At 33.3% G+C, this 14,204-nt stretch overlaps 2 protein-coding genes across 2 annotated transcripts; one reads left to right on the plus strand and one right to left on the minus strand.

The window, feature by feature from the left end:
- Positions 1–1,315: 1,315 nt before the first annotated feature.
- LOC139862199 (pentatricopeptide repeat-containing protein At3g29230) lies at positions 1,316–3,341 on the minus strand. Its single transcript, XM_071850758.1, has one exon. It carries the CDS (start codon positions 3,298–3,300, stop codon positions 1,498–1,500), a length of 1,803 nt encoding a protein of 600 aa, XP_071706859.1. The 5' UTR covers positions 3,301–3,341; the 3' UTR covers positions 1,316–1,497.
- Positions 3,342–12,513: 9,172 nt separating this feature from the next.
- On the plus strand, positions 12,514–14,110 carry LOC139863644 (early nodulin-like protein 17). Its single transcript, XM_071852255.1, has 2 exons — positions 12,514–12,709; positions 13,773–14,110. Exons 1-2 carry the CDS (start codon positions 12,514–12,516, stop codon positions 14,108–14,110), a joined length of 534 nt encoding a protein of 177 aa, XP_071708356.1.
- Positions 14,111–14,204: the final 94 nt, after the last annotated feature.

Below are 14,204 nucleotides of genomic sequence, written 5' to 3' on the forward strand. Positions count from 1 at the left end.
TTTTTTATATCTTCCATTGAAAAATCATATTTTAATATCTACTGATCATCCTCATTAAGTCTTGCAAAGTTACTGTTGCTGAAAGATGGACGATAAGAATCAGCTTCCATGATTGTTTTTGCATATATTGAGAAGGCCGCGTTTTTATTGAATCTGGATCTGTTGCCCAAGAATCGTCAATAATGATGATACCAGAAATTTCATTAGTCGTCTCTTTCTTTCTAACAATAGAAAGAAAATAACTACTGTTTGCTTTTATATAGAACGCTTCTCACATTCCAGCTTGTGAAGATTATGAATGTAAACATTGTGCAAGTGGATTTCTTCTTCTGAAGGCGTGCATAATTCGGCATCTAATTCACATGCCACTATTTTATTCTTAGGGTTTTATGATATGAGAAATTACATACATACTTATACTTATCTAATTATATATCATGTACTTATGTGTCCTTTTACATAAATTCTCATGTTTAAGTTTCAGCTACAGCTATTTTTGTTCGAAAACTTTTAAAATAATGAATTTCTACTCCAATTTTAAATATAAGCTCTCAGCTTCAGCTCTAGCTCTAACTTTCAACTATAGCTACAATTAGTTAACACCCCTCTAATTCTACCCAACATCCCCTTTAGCAAAACTATAATCAATATGTAACTACTTTCTTGTTGGATCATGGTGCTTAGTTGATTGGCCAACATCCAACATCTAAAACAAATTAATGGGGACTGATACATACACCACTTGAAATTATTAATACACCACTAAATATGCTTTAGAGAGTTATACAGTACAACACTGTCTTACATATTTAGTGGTGTATGGATAATTTTGGTGGTATACGAATCAGCACCCAAAATTAACACACTTTTCCTACATAGTTACATCTATTAAGTTGAGTTCAGGATGTCTTATTTCAGATTTAAAATTACTAGGTAAAAAGTAGTTGGTGAAAAATTGATTACTATGAACTGATTTGTTAACTCCAAGAATTCACCAAATAAGTTGGATCCCTACTGTAGGGTCGTGTCATAAAATCTTATATACTTTTCCTATTGCATAACCATGAATAGCATTTAAGATTAATAAATAATGTAGTACTTAATTTAAATAATTATTTTATTAATACTTTGAAATTGATGGATCTTGTGGTCTTGAAAAATTGTGATACATGTATAGAGTTATCATTTTTTGATGATATACAATGCAATTAGGAGGGTTTCTTTACTAATTGCCAACTATACTACAATGGATAAACTGTTTGTATACAAAAACACAACACCAGGAATCAAACATTTTATGTATAACTACAATTGATGAAAGTAATTAAATAATGTATTACTGCATAAAGCTTGTATTCAGGTGTATATGAATAATATTGATTGCGAGCCTTTAGAACTTGAATCCAGTATGATCACACATCATACAACAAGATCACCGAAGTCGATCTAATAAACGGCCGACTAAACAACTTCGCAGCACCATTTTATCAGCATACATTAGCAAATTACATCAGGAAAACAACCAACTTTTTTTATATGGTCACTCAATCCATCAACCATTTGATAAATCTTATCATTTGCAGGATGCGCAGTATTTTTAACAGTAAATTCATGAACTCCGTCTTCTAATTCGATCAAACTAGCCCCTGATGGCTTATCGTTACCAGTGTTCTTCATCTTCAACCTTACATCAGCAACACCGGCCCAATTACCAGTTGCAGCGTATATATTAGACAACATTGAATAGTTTCCTGCATTTTGAGGTTCTAGTTTTACCAAATGTTCCAACACGTCTTGAGCTAGTTCGACTGCGTTATAAAGTCTGCAGGCCCCTAAAAGTGCGCCCCATATTATGACATTTGGTTCAACCGGCATGGTTCGAACCAACCTAAACGCTTCTTGAAGTCGCCCTCCTCGGCCTAAAAGATCGATCACACAACCATAATGTTCGATTTCGGGTGCAACCCCGTAATCTCGTTCCATGGTGTAAAAATACTGAATCCCTTCATCGATAAAACCGGCATGAGTACAAGCACATAAAACCCCGACAAAAGTAACTTTATCAGGGGTAAATCCGTCTTTTTTCATTCTAGAAAAAAGCTTAAGTGCTTCGTCTCCATCACCATGCATAGCTAACCCATGAATCATTGCGTTCCACGATACCAAATCTTTAACCCTCATCGCGTTAAAGATACTCAACGCTTTGTTTAAGTTACCACATTTTGCATACATATCAACCAAAGCGTTTTCTACAAGTGTACTACATTGAAACTTGTTTCTTTTAATAGACTGATGAACACGCCTACCTAACCAAAGCAGACCGGACTCTGCACACGCAGCTAAAATACTAATAATCGCACCATCATCTGGTCGATACCCTGCTTCCTCCATTCGCTCGTATAAATCAACAGCCTCTTTTGCTAGCCCTTTTCCCGCATATCCAGCTATAATTATCGTCCACGAAACCATATTTTTAACAGGCATTTTATCAAACAGCATTCGGGTCATATCCATATCACCAGCTTTACTATAACCCGTAAGCATCGTTGACCAAGACACAACGTTTCTCTCAGGCATTTTCTCGAACAACTCAAACGCGTCATTTAACGCACCCGCTTTGGCATACCCATCCAAAATAGTATTCCAGCTAACCATATCTCGTTCAGGCATTTCATCAAACAGTTGGCGTGCATCACTTAATCTATTAGCTTTTAACAACCCACCAATCATCGTGTTCCAAGATACAATATCTTTATCCTCCATAACACTAAACACCTTCTTAGCAGCACCAACACCAATCACCCCACACCTCGAATACGAATCAATCAACGCATTCGGAACATAAACATCCGAACTAAACCCAAACTTTTCGATACAACTGTGAATCATTTTAACCAAATTATAATCATTTTGACCACCACACGCTTTCAGCAGAAAAGGGTAAGTGAAATTATCAGGAAACACACCTGAATTCTGCATCAAAAGAAAGGTTTCAAAAGCTTGTGCAGGTTGAGAGTTATGAACATGAGCTCGAATCATGGTATTGTATAAATGAACGTTGGGTTCGTTAACTTGATTGAAGGCTTTAACTGCGGATGGTAGTTGGCGGCAAAGTGAGAATGCAGTGATAAGTTTGGGGATAACGAATGGGTCTTGGTGAAGATTTGATTTGTAAACGAGAGCGTGTATTTGGTTTAATTGCTTAAAGTCTGTACATTTATGGAGGTCCGATAGCTTTTGTTCGAGAAGGCGGCGCGTGGATACCCACGCCGGTGCTCGAACCGGGGCCGGAATTTGCATATTTGGGGATTGTGTGGAAAAGGGGGGGTGGAAGTGTTGTTGTCCATGTAAAACTTAACGATTGGGTTATCCGAATTATTGCAAAATAAGTAGAAATGCAAATTCAATTAAATAAATTAATTAATAATTAATAGATAAAAAACATTTATATAGTACAGAGCAAGAAGCAGCGATTGGTTTCGGAGGAAAAAAAAAAAAAGTACTGTAGCGGGTATTCGGGTCGGGTGGGTGGAGTAAATGATGTTTTAAAAAAAATGTTACTATTAACACAGCGCAGTGATATTTCCACATTCAATTTTTATAAATCCAAACACAATTATAGTTAACTTCCGAAAATACCCTTTATCACATTGGCTTGATACGCGTAGGAATCACCAAAGAAAAAAAAAAAAAAAAAAAAAAAACAAATGTCTTTGTCTCTCTCCTAAAATGTCTGTTGCTTTCTGTTCTTAAAAACAAAAAAACAATCTCAAAGTTAAACACAATTTGCTCTTGAATCCTAGAGATTTTGAAGCCACCACCTACACCATTAAAACTGTTGCACTTTTCCGAACCTGAGAGTACTATTTTTTCCTGAAAACGTCGCCAAACACACCGCCACGCGCAACCTGTTTTTGTCACCGAAATATTTTTCGACCACTAATTTCTTTGTTTTTTCCGGTTGTGTAGTTGTTTGTGGTCTATTTCGGCACCAGGTTCACTATCGACGGGTTTTTTTCGAACCAGAAACACAACAAATCTCCGTTTTCTGTCGTGTGCCGCAGTGTACCGCTAACGTCGATCGTACGTCGTTTGAAATTACAAAGATAATGGTGTTGGGTGACGTGATCAAGAAACACAGAGCACATGAATATTGTTTAAAACCAGAATTTTAAAAGAAAAATATTTGAAAGCTTGAAGAAGGAATGAAGTGTGGTCAAACATTTTATTTTCTTAAGTCAAGATAAAGAGTTGTTATATGGGTTTTGAGATTTGATGAATGAGAATAAAACAGTAATAATTTATTTAAGTAAATACCGAATATGATACAGTCAATAATTGCATGAGGGTAATTTGGGAACTAAATTGAAATTGTTGTGGATTTATAAAAAAGTAAGAGTGAAAATATCACCACCCATTAACAAATGTTGTCAACCAATCATATGTTGACACCATTTACCACAATTTATATATATATATATATAAATTAATGGTTAAAAATTTGTAGGGTATCTTAATAAAATCATCCCGTAGATGGTAGCTACTAGTTGATATATGGTCACAATGCCGGTTGCAGATAGTTAAGTTGTAGTTGATAGCTGATAGTTTATTAGATATATTTAAGTGTTCGGTAGAATAGCTTGAACCGTAGACTAACAAAAAACTATGAGCATTTTCTCAAACTCTAGTTTTAGTAGCTATTAACTTCTTTTCGGTACATTTAAAAGTTTTAAATTCTTAAGAAAACAAATGTTTTTAATAGATAAGAGTTTTTTAAACAGAGATAGAAGTTAGCTTCATAAAGCTTCGTACTAAGAATCAATCAATTAATCAGATTTTAATTTTGAAGAAATTTTTGTAAAAAATGCAGAGAAGTGAAAAAAAAAAAAAATTAAAATGGTAACGTTTTTTTCTAGAAAAAAAAAAATTGTAAGAAATTGAATGGAAGTTTTATTGTGATTTTTCTTCTAATCTTTTTTTTTTTTTTCTAATTCGAAAATAATTCATTTACATCTTCTTATCCATATTCATTTCTTTTTCTTATCATAAAACTGAACATAAAATCACAAACAATCTACAGTAAATTTGTGCTCATCAACAAATGACATTATTTTTTTTCATTGGACACATTATTGGGACACATTAATTGTTCGAATAACCAAAAGTAAATTTAAATCTTATTTGGAATTGTTAGTTTGAATACGTTTTGTATATGTTTCTTGTTTCTGCATGGACTTATTGGAAAATATTGAAGTTTAGCATATTTACTTATTCATCCAAAACTCAATATGTGTTATAGTTCGAAACTTCGAATGCAAGTTCTCAAGGTGAAAAATGCCGATTTGTTGTGTGAAAGTGTTTGGAAAATATGTTTTTTAATGGCTCAATTATGTCTTGTTGCGAGCTTTGTCTTATCCCTTTATTTTGTATTGTGCGTTAAAGTGCCTTAGAGTGTATTTATTTACTTCCAAATTGAATGGTTCATGGTTAAATCACCACAAATAAATGTTCATTTTTTGACACTTCTAATATTTTTGACACTTAGCTCATGAATAACTTTGACATATTTTTGACACCTATAAGTATCAAAAAGTTAAAAGCGTGGATAAATATGGTGTAAAAAAATTGAGGTGTCAAAAAATTTAAAGGTGTATCAACTTTTTGACACTTTTAAAATTTTCTTTTGGCAATTTTAAGTGTTAAAAACTTAGCAACACCTATAGGTGTCAAAAACATGTCAAATTATTTACATTTTAAGGCGTTAAAAAATAATGCAAGTGTCAAAAAATGATTTTTTTTTTTCCTTTTGTAGTGAATGCTGAATCATTCAACATTAAACGTGTTATTTTCGGTCTCTGAATGACATATAATGCTGAATAGTTAAGCATCAATGTTGAATCATTCAGCGTTGAAACACTCTCCTGATCATTAAGCACAAGGGCGGATCTTATATATACCCAGTGGTAGTACGGGCTACCACTAAAATACGCGATGCAGTGAGACTTTTTTTTTGGACTTTTAACTAATGATACCACTGGACGGTGTAATTTTTTTGTATGACACTATTGAATAGTGTCACATTTTTTTTAGCTTTTAACTAGTGATACATGTGGCTACGATTCCTAGATCCGTCACTGATTAAACACCTAAATTTTTTGTATTATCTTCCTCAAATCATATCCGGACGACTTAACAAACAGGTATATTGAATTTTATATTCATGTATTTGTTATAATTCAGTAGGCTTATAACTACCTTTAGTGGTTTGATTCTTGATGTTATAATTCAGTAGGCTTATAACTACCTTTAGTGATTTGATTCTTGATTAAGAATACTAATAATGAAGTGTAAGAACAAAGATGATAATGGAGAGAAAGAAAGAAACACTTTGTAAGTGTGAGAAATGGTGCAAGTTTAATGCTTGCATTCATGGCTATTTATAGCAAAAATATCACAAGTTTAGGTAATACAATAATATTACTTTTGTGTATCAATAATTGACTATCTATTTATATATATATTTATATATTATAACACTCCCCCTTGGATAGCAATTTTGTTTGTTGAAGATCAACTGTAAGTTACTGCCTCGTTAAAAACCTTGCTAAAGAAAACCCAGTGGGAAAAAAAACTTTAGCTAAGGAAAAAAGAGTGCAGCATGGAGTTGACTCCCCCTCAAGTAGACATCGCTTCAGTTGTTACATCTTTTGAACATGTCTCATACCAATGTTATGAACGTGTGTTCTGAAAATAGCAGTTGGAAGTGCTTTCGTGAAAAGATCAGCAGAGTTTTTGCTGGATTGAACATATCTCATTTCAATCTCGTTGTCCTTAATGAGATTTTGAGTGTATGAGAAGAATCTAGGAGGTATGTGTTTGGTTCGGTCACTTTTGATATACTCTTCTTTCATCTGTGCTATGCAAGCTGCATTATCTTCATAGATAATTGTTGAACTTTTATCGCGTTCTAGTCCACAAGAATCAGTAATGATTTGTGTCATTGATCTCAACCAAAAACATTCCCGAGTAGCTTCATGTAATGCAATCACATCGGCATGATTTGATGATGTAGCAACAAGTGTTTGTTTTTGAGAACGCCATGATATTGCAGTACCTCCATTTAGGAATACATATCCAGTTTGAGATTTAGCTTTATGTGGATCAGATAAATAACCTGCATCAGCATAACCAACCAAATCTTGTTTTGATTCGTTAGAATAAAATAATCCTAAATCAGTAGTTCCTCGAAGGTATCGAAATACGTGTTTGATCCCATTCCAGTGTCTTTTGGTAGGAGCAGAGCTGAACCTTGCCAACAAATTAACTGCAAAAGAAATGTCAGGTCTTGTACAATTTGTAAGATACATAAGAGCTCCAATTACACTAAGATATGGTACTTCTGGTCCAAGAATATCTTCATGATCTTCACATGGACGAAATGGATCAGTTTCAACATTGAGTGATCTAACAACTATAGGAGTACTTAATGGTTTTGCCTTGTCCATATTGAAACGTTTCAGAATCTTTTCAGTGTATGTTGTTTGATGTACAAGTAAACCATTAGGCATATGCTCAATTTGTAAACCAAGGCAATACTTGGTTTTTCCGAGATCTTTCATTTCAAATTCTTTCTTTAGAAGTTGAATGGCTTCATGGATCTCTTTATTTGTACCTATGATGTTAAGATCATCAACATAAACAGCTATGATCACATATTCGGATGTTGTTTTCTTAATGAAAACACAAGGACAAGTAAGGTTATTTGTATACCCTTTGCTTATCAAGTAATCACTTAATCGGTTATACCACATACGTCCCGATTGTTTTAACCCATATAAAGATCTTTGTAATTTAATCGAATACATTTTTTTGGGTTTTGCATTTGATGCTTCTGGTACCTTAAATCCTTCAGGTATCTTCATATATATATATCACTATCAAGTGATCCATATAGATAAGCAGTCACAACATCCATGAGATGCATTTCTAAATTTTTAGAAACTGCCAGGCTGATTAAGTATCTAAAAGTAATTGCATCCATAACAGGGGAATAAGTTTCTTCATAATCAATTCCCGGTCTTTGAGAAAAACCTTGAGCTACAAGTCTAGCTTTATACCTTGTAACTTCATTTTTCTCATTTCTTTTTCGGACAAAAATCCATCTGTATCCTACAGGTTTCACATCTTTAGGAGTGAGAATGATGGATCTGAAAACTTTTCTTTTATTGAGTGATTCTAATTCAGCTCGTATTGCTTCTTTTCATTGAGCCCAATCATGTCTATTTTGACATTCAACCATAGATGTTGGTTCTGGATCATCATCATTATTCATGATGTCATATGCAACATTAAATGAAAATTTCTCATCAAGATTTTTCATTTCATTTCGGTTCCATAATATTTTTGAATATGCATAATTGATTGCAATTTCTGTATTGACATCATCAATCTCCTCTGCAGTAGGAGTACTGATTTGTGGTTCTTCTTGAACACTTTCTTTTACTTCATTATCAGCTGATTTTCTTTTTCGAGGATTTTTATCCTTTGAACCAATTGGTCTTCCACGTTTCTGACGTGGCAAAGATTCATGAGTGACGTTATTGCCAGCTTTTGGAATTTCAATTCGAGCTGGAGTATTTACTGCTGGTATATATGATTTTGTCATCGTTTTTGTATCTGTAAATGCATCAGGCAATTGATTTGCAAGTTCTTGTATATGCATTATCTTTTGAACTTCTGTCTCGCATTCTTTTGTGCGAGGATCAAGATACTTTAATTGAGGTTCACACCATGAAACATCATTTCCTTTATTTTCCATTTTCCCCCTAATCTAGGGAACAATATTTCATTAAAATGACAATCAGCAAAACGTGCTGTAAAAACGTCACCTGTCATAGGTTCAATATACCTTAATATTGAAGATGTTTCATATCCAACATATATTCCCAACCTCCTTTGAGGACCCATTTTTGTACGTTGTGGTGTCCTAATTGGAACATACACTGCACAACCAAATATTCTAAGATGGAAAATATTTGGCTCTTGACCAAAAGCAAGTTGTAGGGGGGAATATTTATGACTTGCACTTGGTCTGATGCGAATCAATGCAGCAGCATGTAAAATTGCATGACCCCATATAGATACAGGGAGTTTTGTTCTCATTATCAATGGTCTAGCGATTAACTGTAAACGTTTAATCAATGACTCGGCTAAACCATTTTGTGTATGCACATGAGCAATAGAATGTTCAACAACAATTCCTATAGACATGCAATAGTCATTAAATGCTTGAGATGTAAATTTACCAGCATTATCAAGTCTCACCCTTTTAATGGTGTAATCAGGAAAATGAGCTCTCAATTTAATAATTTGGGCAAGAAATTTTGCAAATGCCACATTACGGCTTGATAACAGACAAACATGAGACCATCTGCTAGATGCGTCTATTAGAACCATGAAATATCTAAATGGTCCACATGGTGGATGAATTGGTCCACATATATCACCTTGAATTCTTTCAAGAAACATTGGTGATTCTTTCTCAACCTTAAGTGGTGAGGGTCTAGTTATCAATTTTCCAAGAGAGCAAGATGTACATGTAACCATTGTATCATGATGGATTTTTCTATCCTTTAGTGGATGTCCATGAGTACATTAAATAATCCTTTTCATCATTGTTGATCCTGGATGGCCTAATCTGTTATGCCATAAACTGAATACACCAGGATCAATATATTTTTCGTTAACTACCATATGTATTTCTGGTACATTTATATGTGTATAATGTAATCCAGAACTAAGTCTTGACAGTTTTTCAACCACATGACTCTTGTCAGTGATACTTAAATATTTCTCATTTTCTGTTGTCACTGACTGATAATCATACCCGTTAAGGTATATGTCGGAGAAACTCAATAAATTTCTGCTTGACTTGGGAGAAAATAAGGCATCATTTATTAAAAATTTTGTACTATTTGGTAGTATGAAATTTGCCTTTCCTATCCCTTTTATCAAGTTAGCAGGTCCTAATATTGTATGTATAGTTCCTTCCGTTTGTTTTAGATCCATAAAATATTTCTCGGATTTAAGTATAGTGTGTGTAGTTCCACTGTCTGCTATACAGAGATCTCCACCACTTGATTGATGTTGTATTCCAGCAAAATTCATATTGAACTTCATATATAAGAAATAAATAGTGAGTACATTAATATTACACAATATTTTACACGCAAATAGATAGTACTGAAACATTTAGCAAACATAATGACAAAGACAGATGATATTAAATCGTTTATTTTTCGAAAGACACACAACTTAAACATTCAAGAAATCTTCATATAAATCAGATGGTTTCTCAGTGACTGTTGGATCGACGTTATCCACAAAGTTTACTTCATTTTCTTTATCTTTCAGCGAATCCTGATACATCTTAACAAGATGTTTAGATGTTCGGCAAGTATTAGCCCAGTGGCCCATTCTACCACATCTGTAGCAAGATTCTTCAGAATTTTTAGAAGAATTTTCTTCAACATCTTGTTTAGTGGGCTTGTTTTGTGGTTGATATTTATATTTTCGTGGATTATTATTTCTTTGACCACCACGGCCACGACCACGACCACGTCCTCGCCCATTACCATTACCATAAGGATGGTTTCTACCATAGTTATGGCTTTTGGCATGATGATGGTGATGGTTATTATAACCACGACATTGCCCGCGTCCTTGTCCCTGTTTATAATTATTTGCAGTATTTGCTTCAGGGATTGCAAGTGTACCAGTAGGACGGGATTGCTGATTTTTCATTAATAGCTCATCATTTTGCTCTGCAACTAAGAGATATGAATTAAGTTCAGGATATGTTTTGAACTTTAGCATTCTCAAATTTCTTTGCACTGTGATGTTTGCAGCATTCATTGTGGAGAAAGTTTTCTCCATCATGTCTGCATCACTTATTTCATGTCCACAGAATTTAAGTTGTGAACATGTATTATACAGAGCTGAGCTATATTCATTTACTTTCTTAAAGTCTTGGAACCTTAATGTTCTCCATTGTTCCATAGCAGCTGGAAGTAAAATTTCTCTTTGATTATTGAATCTGCTTTTGAGACCTTCCCATAAAACATGGGGATCTTCTACAGTCACATAATTATTTTGTAAGCATTCATCAATATGTTGATGAATAAAGCAACATGCCGTTGCTTGTTCTTTTTCAGAACAAGTGTTGTTTTCATTTATGGCTTCAAGAATGCCCATTGATTTAAGATGCATTTTTACTTTTATAACCCATGGCATGTAGTTGTTTCCAGTTGATTCTAAAGGAGTAAATTTAAGCTTTTCCAGATTCGACATTTTCTATTAAAACAAACAACATGATAAATTATAGTCACTTTATATTCATAAGTATATAAACATTAAACATAAATTTAATATAACATAAATGATAAGTAGGTGACAGTGTCGACCATATGTAAGCAATCATTAATAAATGTTATATAACATAAATATAAATATTAGTAAACATAAATGATAATTAGGCGACAGTGTCGGCCATATAAATGTTAGATAATAGAAATATAAATGTTAGTAACATAAATGATAATTAGGCGACAGTGTCGGCCATATAAATGTTAGATAATTGAAATATAAATGTTAGTAACATAAATGATAATTAGACGACAGTGTCGACCATATATTATTCAGGTGGTATAACCGACCATATATCATTTAGGTGGCAGAGCCAACCATAATTAGTATTAAGATTATCATGCTGATAACGTGTTATAATTCAGTAGGCTTATAACTACCTTTAGTGGTTTGATTCTTGATGTTATAATTCAGTAGGCTTATAACTACCTTTAGTGATTTGATTCTTGATTAAGAATACTAATAATGAAGTGTAAGAACAAAGATGATAATGGAGAGAAAGAAAGAAACACTTTGTAAGTGTGAGAAATGGTGCAAGTTTAATGCTTGCATTCATGGCTATTTATAGCAAAAATATCACAAGTTTAGGTAATACAATAATATTACTTTTGTGTATCAATAATTGACTATCCATTTATATATATATTTATATATTATAACAGTATTACATTAATAAAGTAATTTTACCCCATTCATATCTTTCATTCAAATTATTCATATGATGAATCATTCGGCGCTAAATTAGTTTTATCAATTAAGGATTTAATTTTTACTTAGTTCTTTGTTTTTTTATTGAAAAATGGGATTTTTCTTTAAATCAATGCAAAAAATGTAACACATGTGAATGTGAGGTAGTTATTTCATAGAGTAACTTTATTATTAATATTAATATTAATATTAATATTAATATTAATATAGAAGTCTATTTTACATCTTTAAAAATTTTAATGGCAGCCTAATAACAGTTGTAAAAAAAAGATAAAATTACCGATGGGCCGATATACAACCCGAGGAAGTTTATGTTTTTGTGGTATAAATACAAACGAGAAGCCCGCGTGGAACAACCTAGAAACTTTGTGTCAGAGAATAATGGACAGCAGCAGCAGTAAGTCTCCTTCGGCGGTCGGATTGATAGTTTACGTCACGGTTATGACGACGATGATGATGTCAGCGGTTGATGTATCCGCTACACGGCTCAACGTAGGAGATCAAAAAGGTTGGACTTCAAACGTCAACTACACTCTTTGGGCCGCTAATCATACGTTCTATCTAGGCGATTGGCTATGTACGTAACACATTACACAAATTACACCCTTACATCTATAATAAATTCTGCTTATCTTTGTTTATATCTTTATATATAATTGATTAATTAACTCACTAATTTTATATGTTTATAAATATAAATACTGATCATATATAACAGCCTAAATAGATTGGTTTCTAGTATTGTATGCAATTTCAGTATAGTAAATTAATGCCTTCTCGTATTGTCTTTAGATCTTCTTTCTTAGTATTTTTTCAACACAAAAGACCCTTTGTTAGTTTGATTCATAAAGTACGATTTGTTTGATCTTGATCGGTCAACCCTGGTTTATAATGTGATAAAGAAACCACTTATCATTATGCCCGTGTGAGCTTCCTCACTAGTGTCTTTGTGTTGTTTGTACGTACTTTAGTTTGGTTAATTAATATGGTGTTTTAGGTGTTGTTTGTTTTTTAAGATGTTTTAATGTCTGTGAAAAGATGGTCTAAAGGTATACAAAATAATTTAATCTGCAGTACTTAGAAGCATGTTTAGACAGATTAAGACATTATTCTATCTTATGTCTTCAGAAAAACAAACAGTCTGCTATAAAAACGTCTGCGGGCGCCGAAAAACGAACAACGCCTCATTTTTTTGAGAAATTATGTCATGGATGGCATAGACTCATTTCTCATTCAGTTGTGGGATGAAGTGATGAGGTTATGCTGATGAAGAGGTTCATTATAGATTATAGTAGTCCAACTATATTTTGTTAAGATGTGCATGAAGTTAAAAAGCTTGATAGTTATCTTAAAATTTGGTTGTATTTAAGTGAGAGTTACAACTTACAATTGAATTGATGACCAACAAGCCAGACAAGTCCATAATAGACCACCTATTCGTATCTCAAAAGTTTGATTTTACTCTTATTTACCTTATAGGATTCTTCATTACGATACCATGTATCTGATTCTGATCAATATCGTTAATTGTTGGTGTTTTGTAATGACAACTTAACGTTCTTTTTTTGCACAATTAAGTTTTTTGTAATGAAATCATCAATCTTCTATCAAACATTAACTATTTTTTCCTCTTGTTGCAGATTTTGGATACGACAGGTACCAGAACGATGTTCTGCAAGTCAATGAGACAAGCTACGAGACATGCAACGCTGAAAATCCGCTTCATAATTACACCACAGGAGCAGGAAGAGAAGTGGTACAGCTCAACGTTACTGGAGATTATTACTTCATTAGCAGCAAAGGGTATTGCTATAGTGGTACGAAACTGCATGTACATGTCATCGATCTGCCACCACGTCCACAACCTGACCCTGTTAAGAGTCGTGGTTTAAGATTTGCGGTTGGTAGAACCCAGGTTTTTATGTCCATGATTGTTGCAGTTGCAGCTATTTGGGACTCATTAATCCTTTGTGTGTAAAGAAAACAAGAATTTGCAAATTAATGAATTATTAGTATTTATTTATGATCTTGTGTGGATAGCTAAACTGGGATACTTAATATGAGTAATTAGT

The sequence above is a fragment of the Rutidosis leptorrhynchoides genome, chromosome 8, assembly GCF_046630445.1.
Source record: "Rutidosis leptorrhynchoides isolate AG116_Rl617_1_P2 chromosome 8, CSIRO_AGI_Rlap_v1, whole genome shotgun sequence".
NCBI lineage: Eukaryota > Viridiplantae > Streptophyta > Magnoliopsida > Asterales > Asteraceae > Rutidosis > Rutidosis leptorrhynchoides.

Bases quoted from the DNA above. Each gene is read 5' to 3' on its own strand.
- LOC139863644 (XM_071852255.1), top strand. From the start codon at position 12,514: ATGGACAGCAGCAGCAGTAAGTCTCCTTCGGCGGTCGGATTGATAGTT. The intron at 12,710-13,772 runs GTACGTAACACA...CTCTTGTTGCAG, and splicing joins CTATCTAGGCGATTGGCTAT to ATTTTGGATACGACAGGTAC.
- LOC139862199 (XM_071850758.1), bottom strand. From the start codon at position 3,300: ATGCAAATTCCGGCCCCGGTTCGAGCACCGGCGTGGGTATCCACGCGC.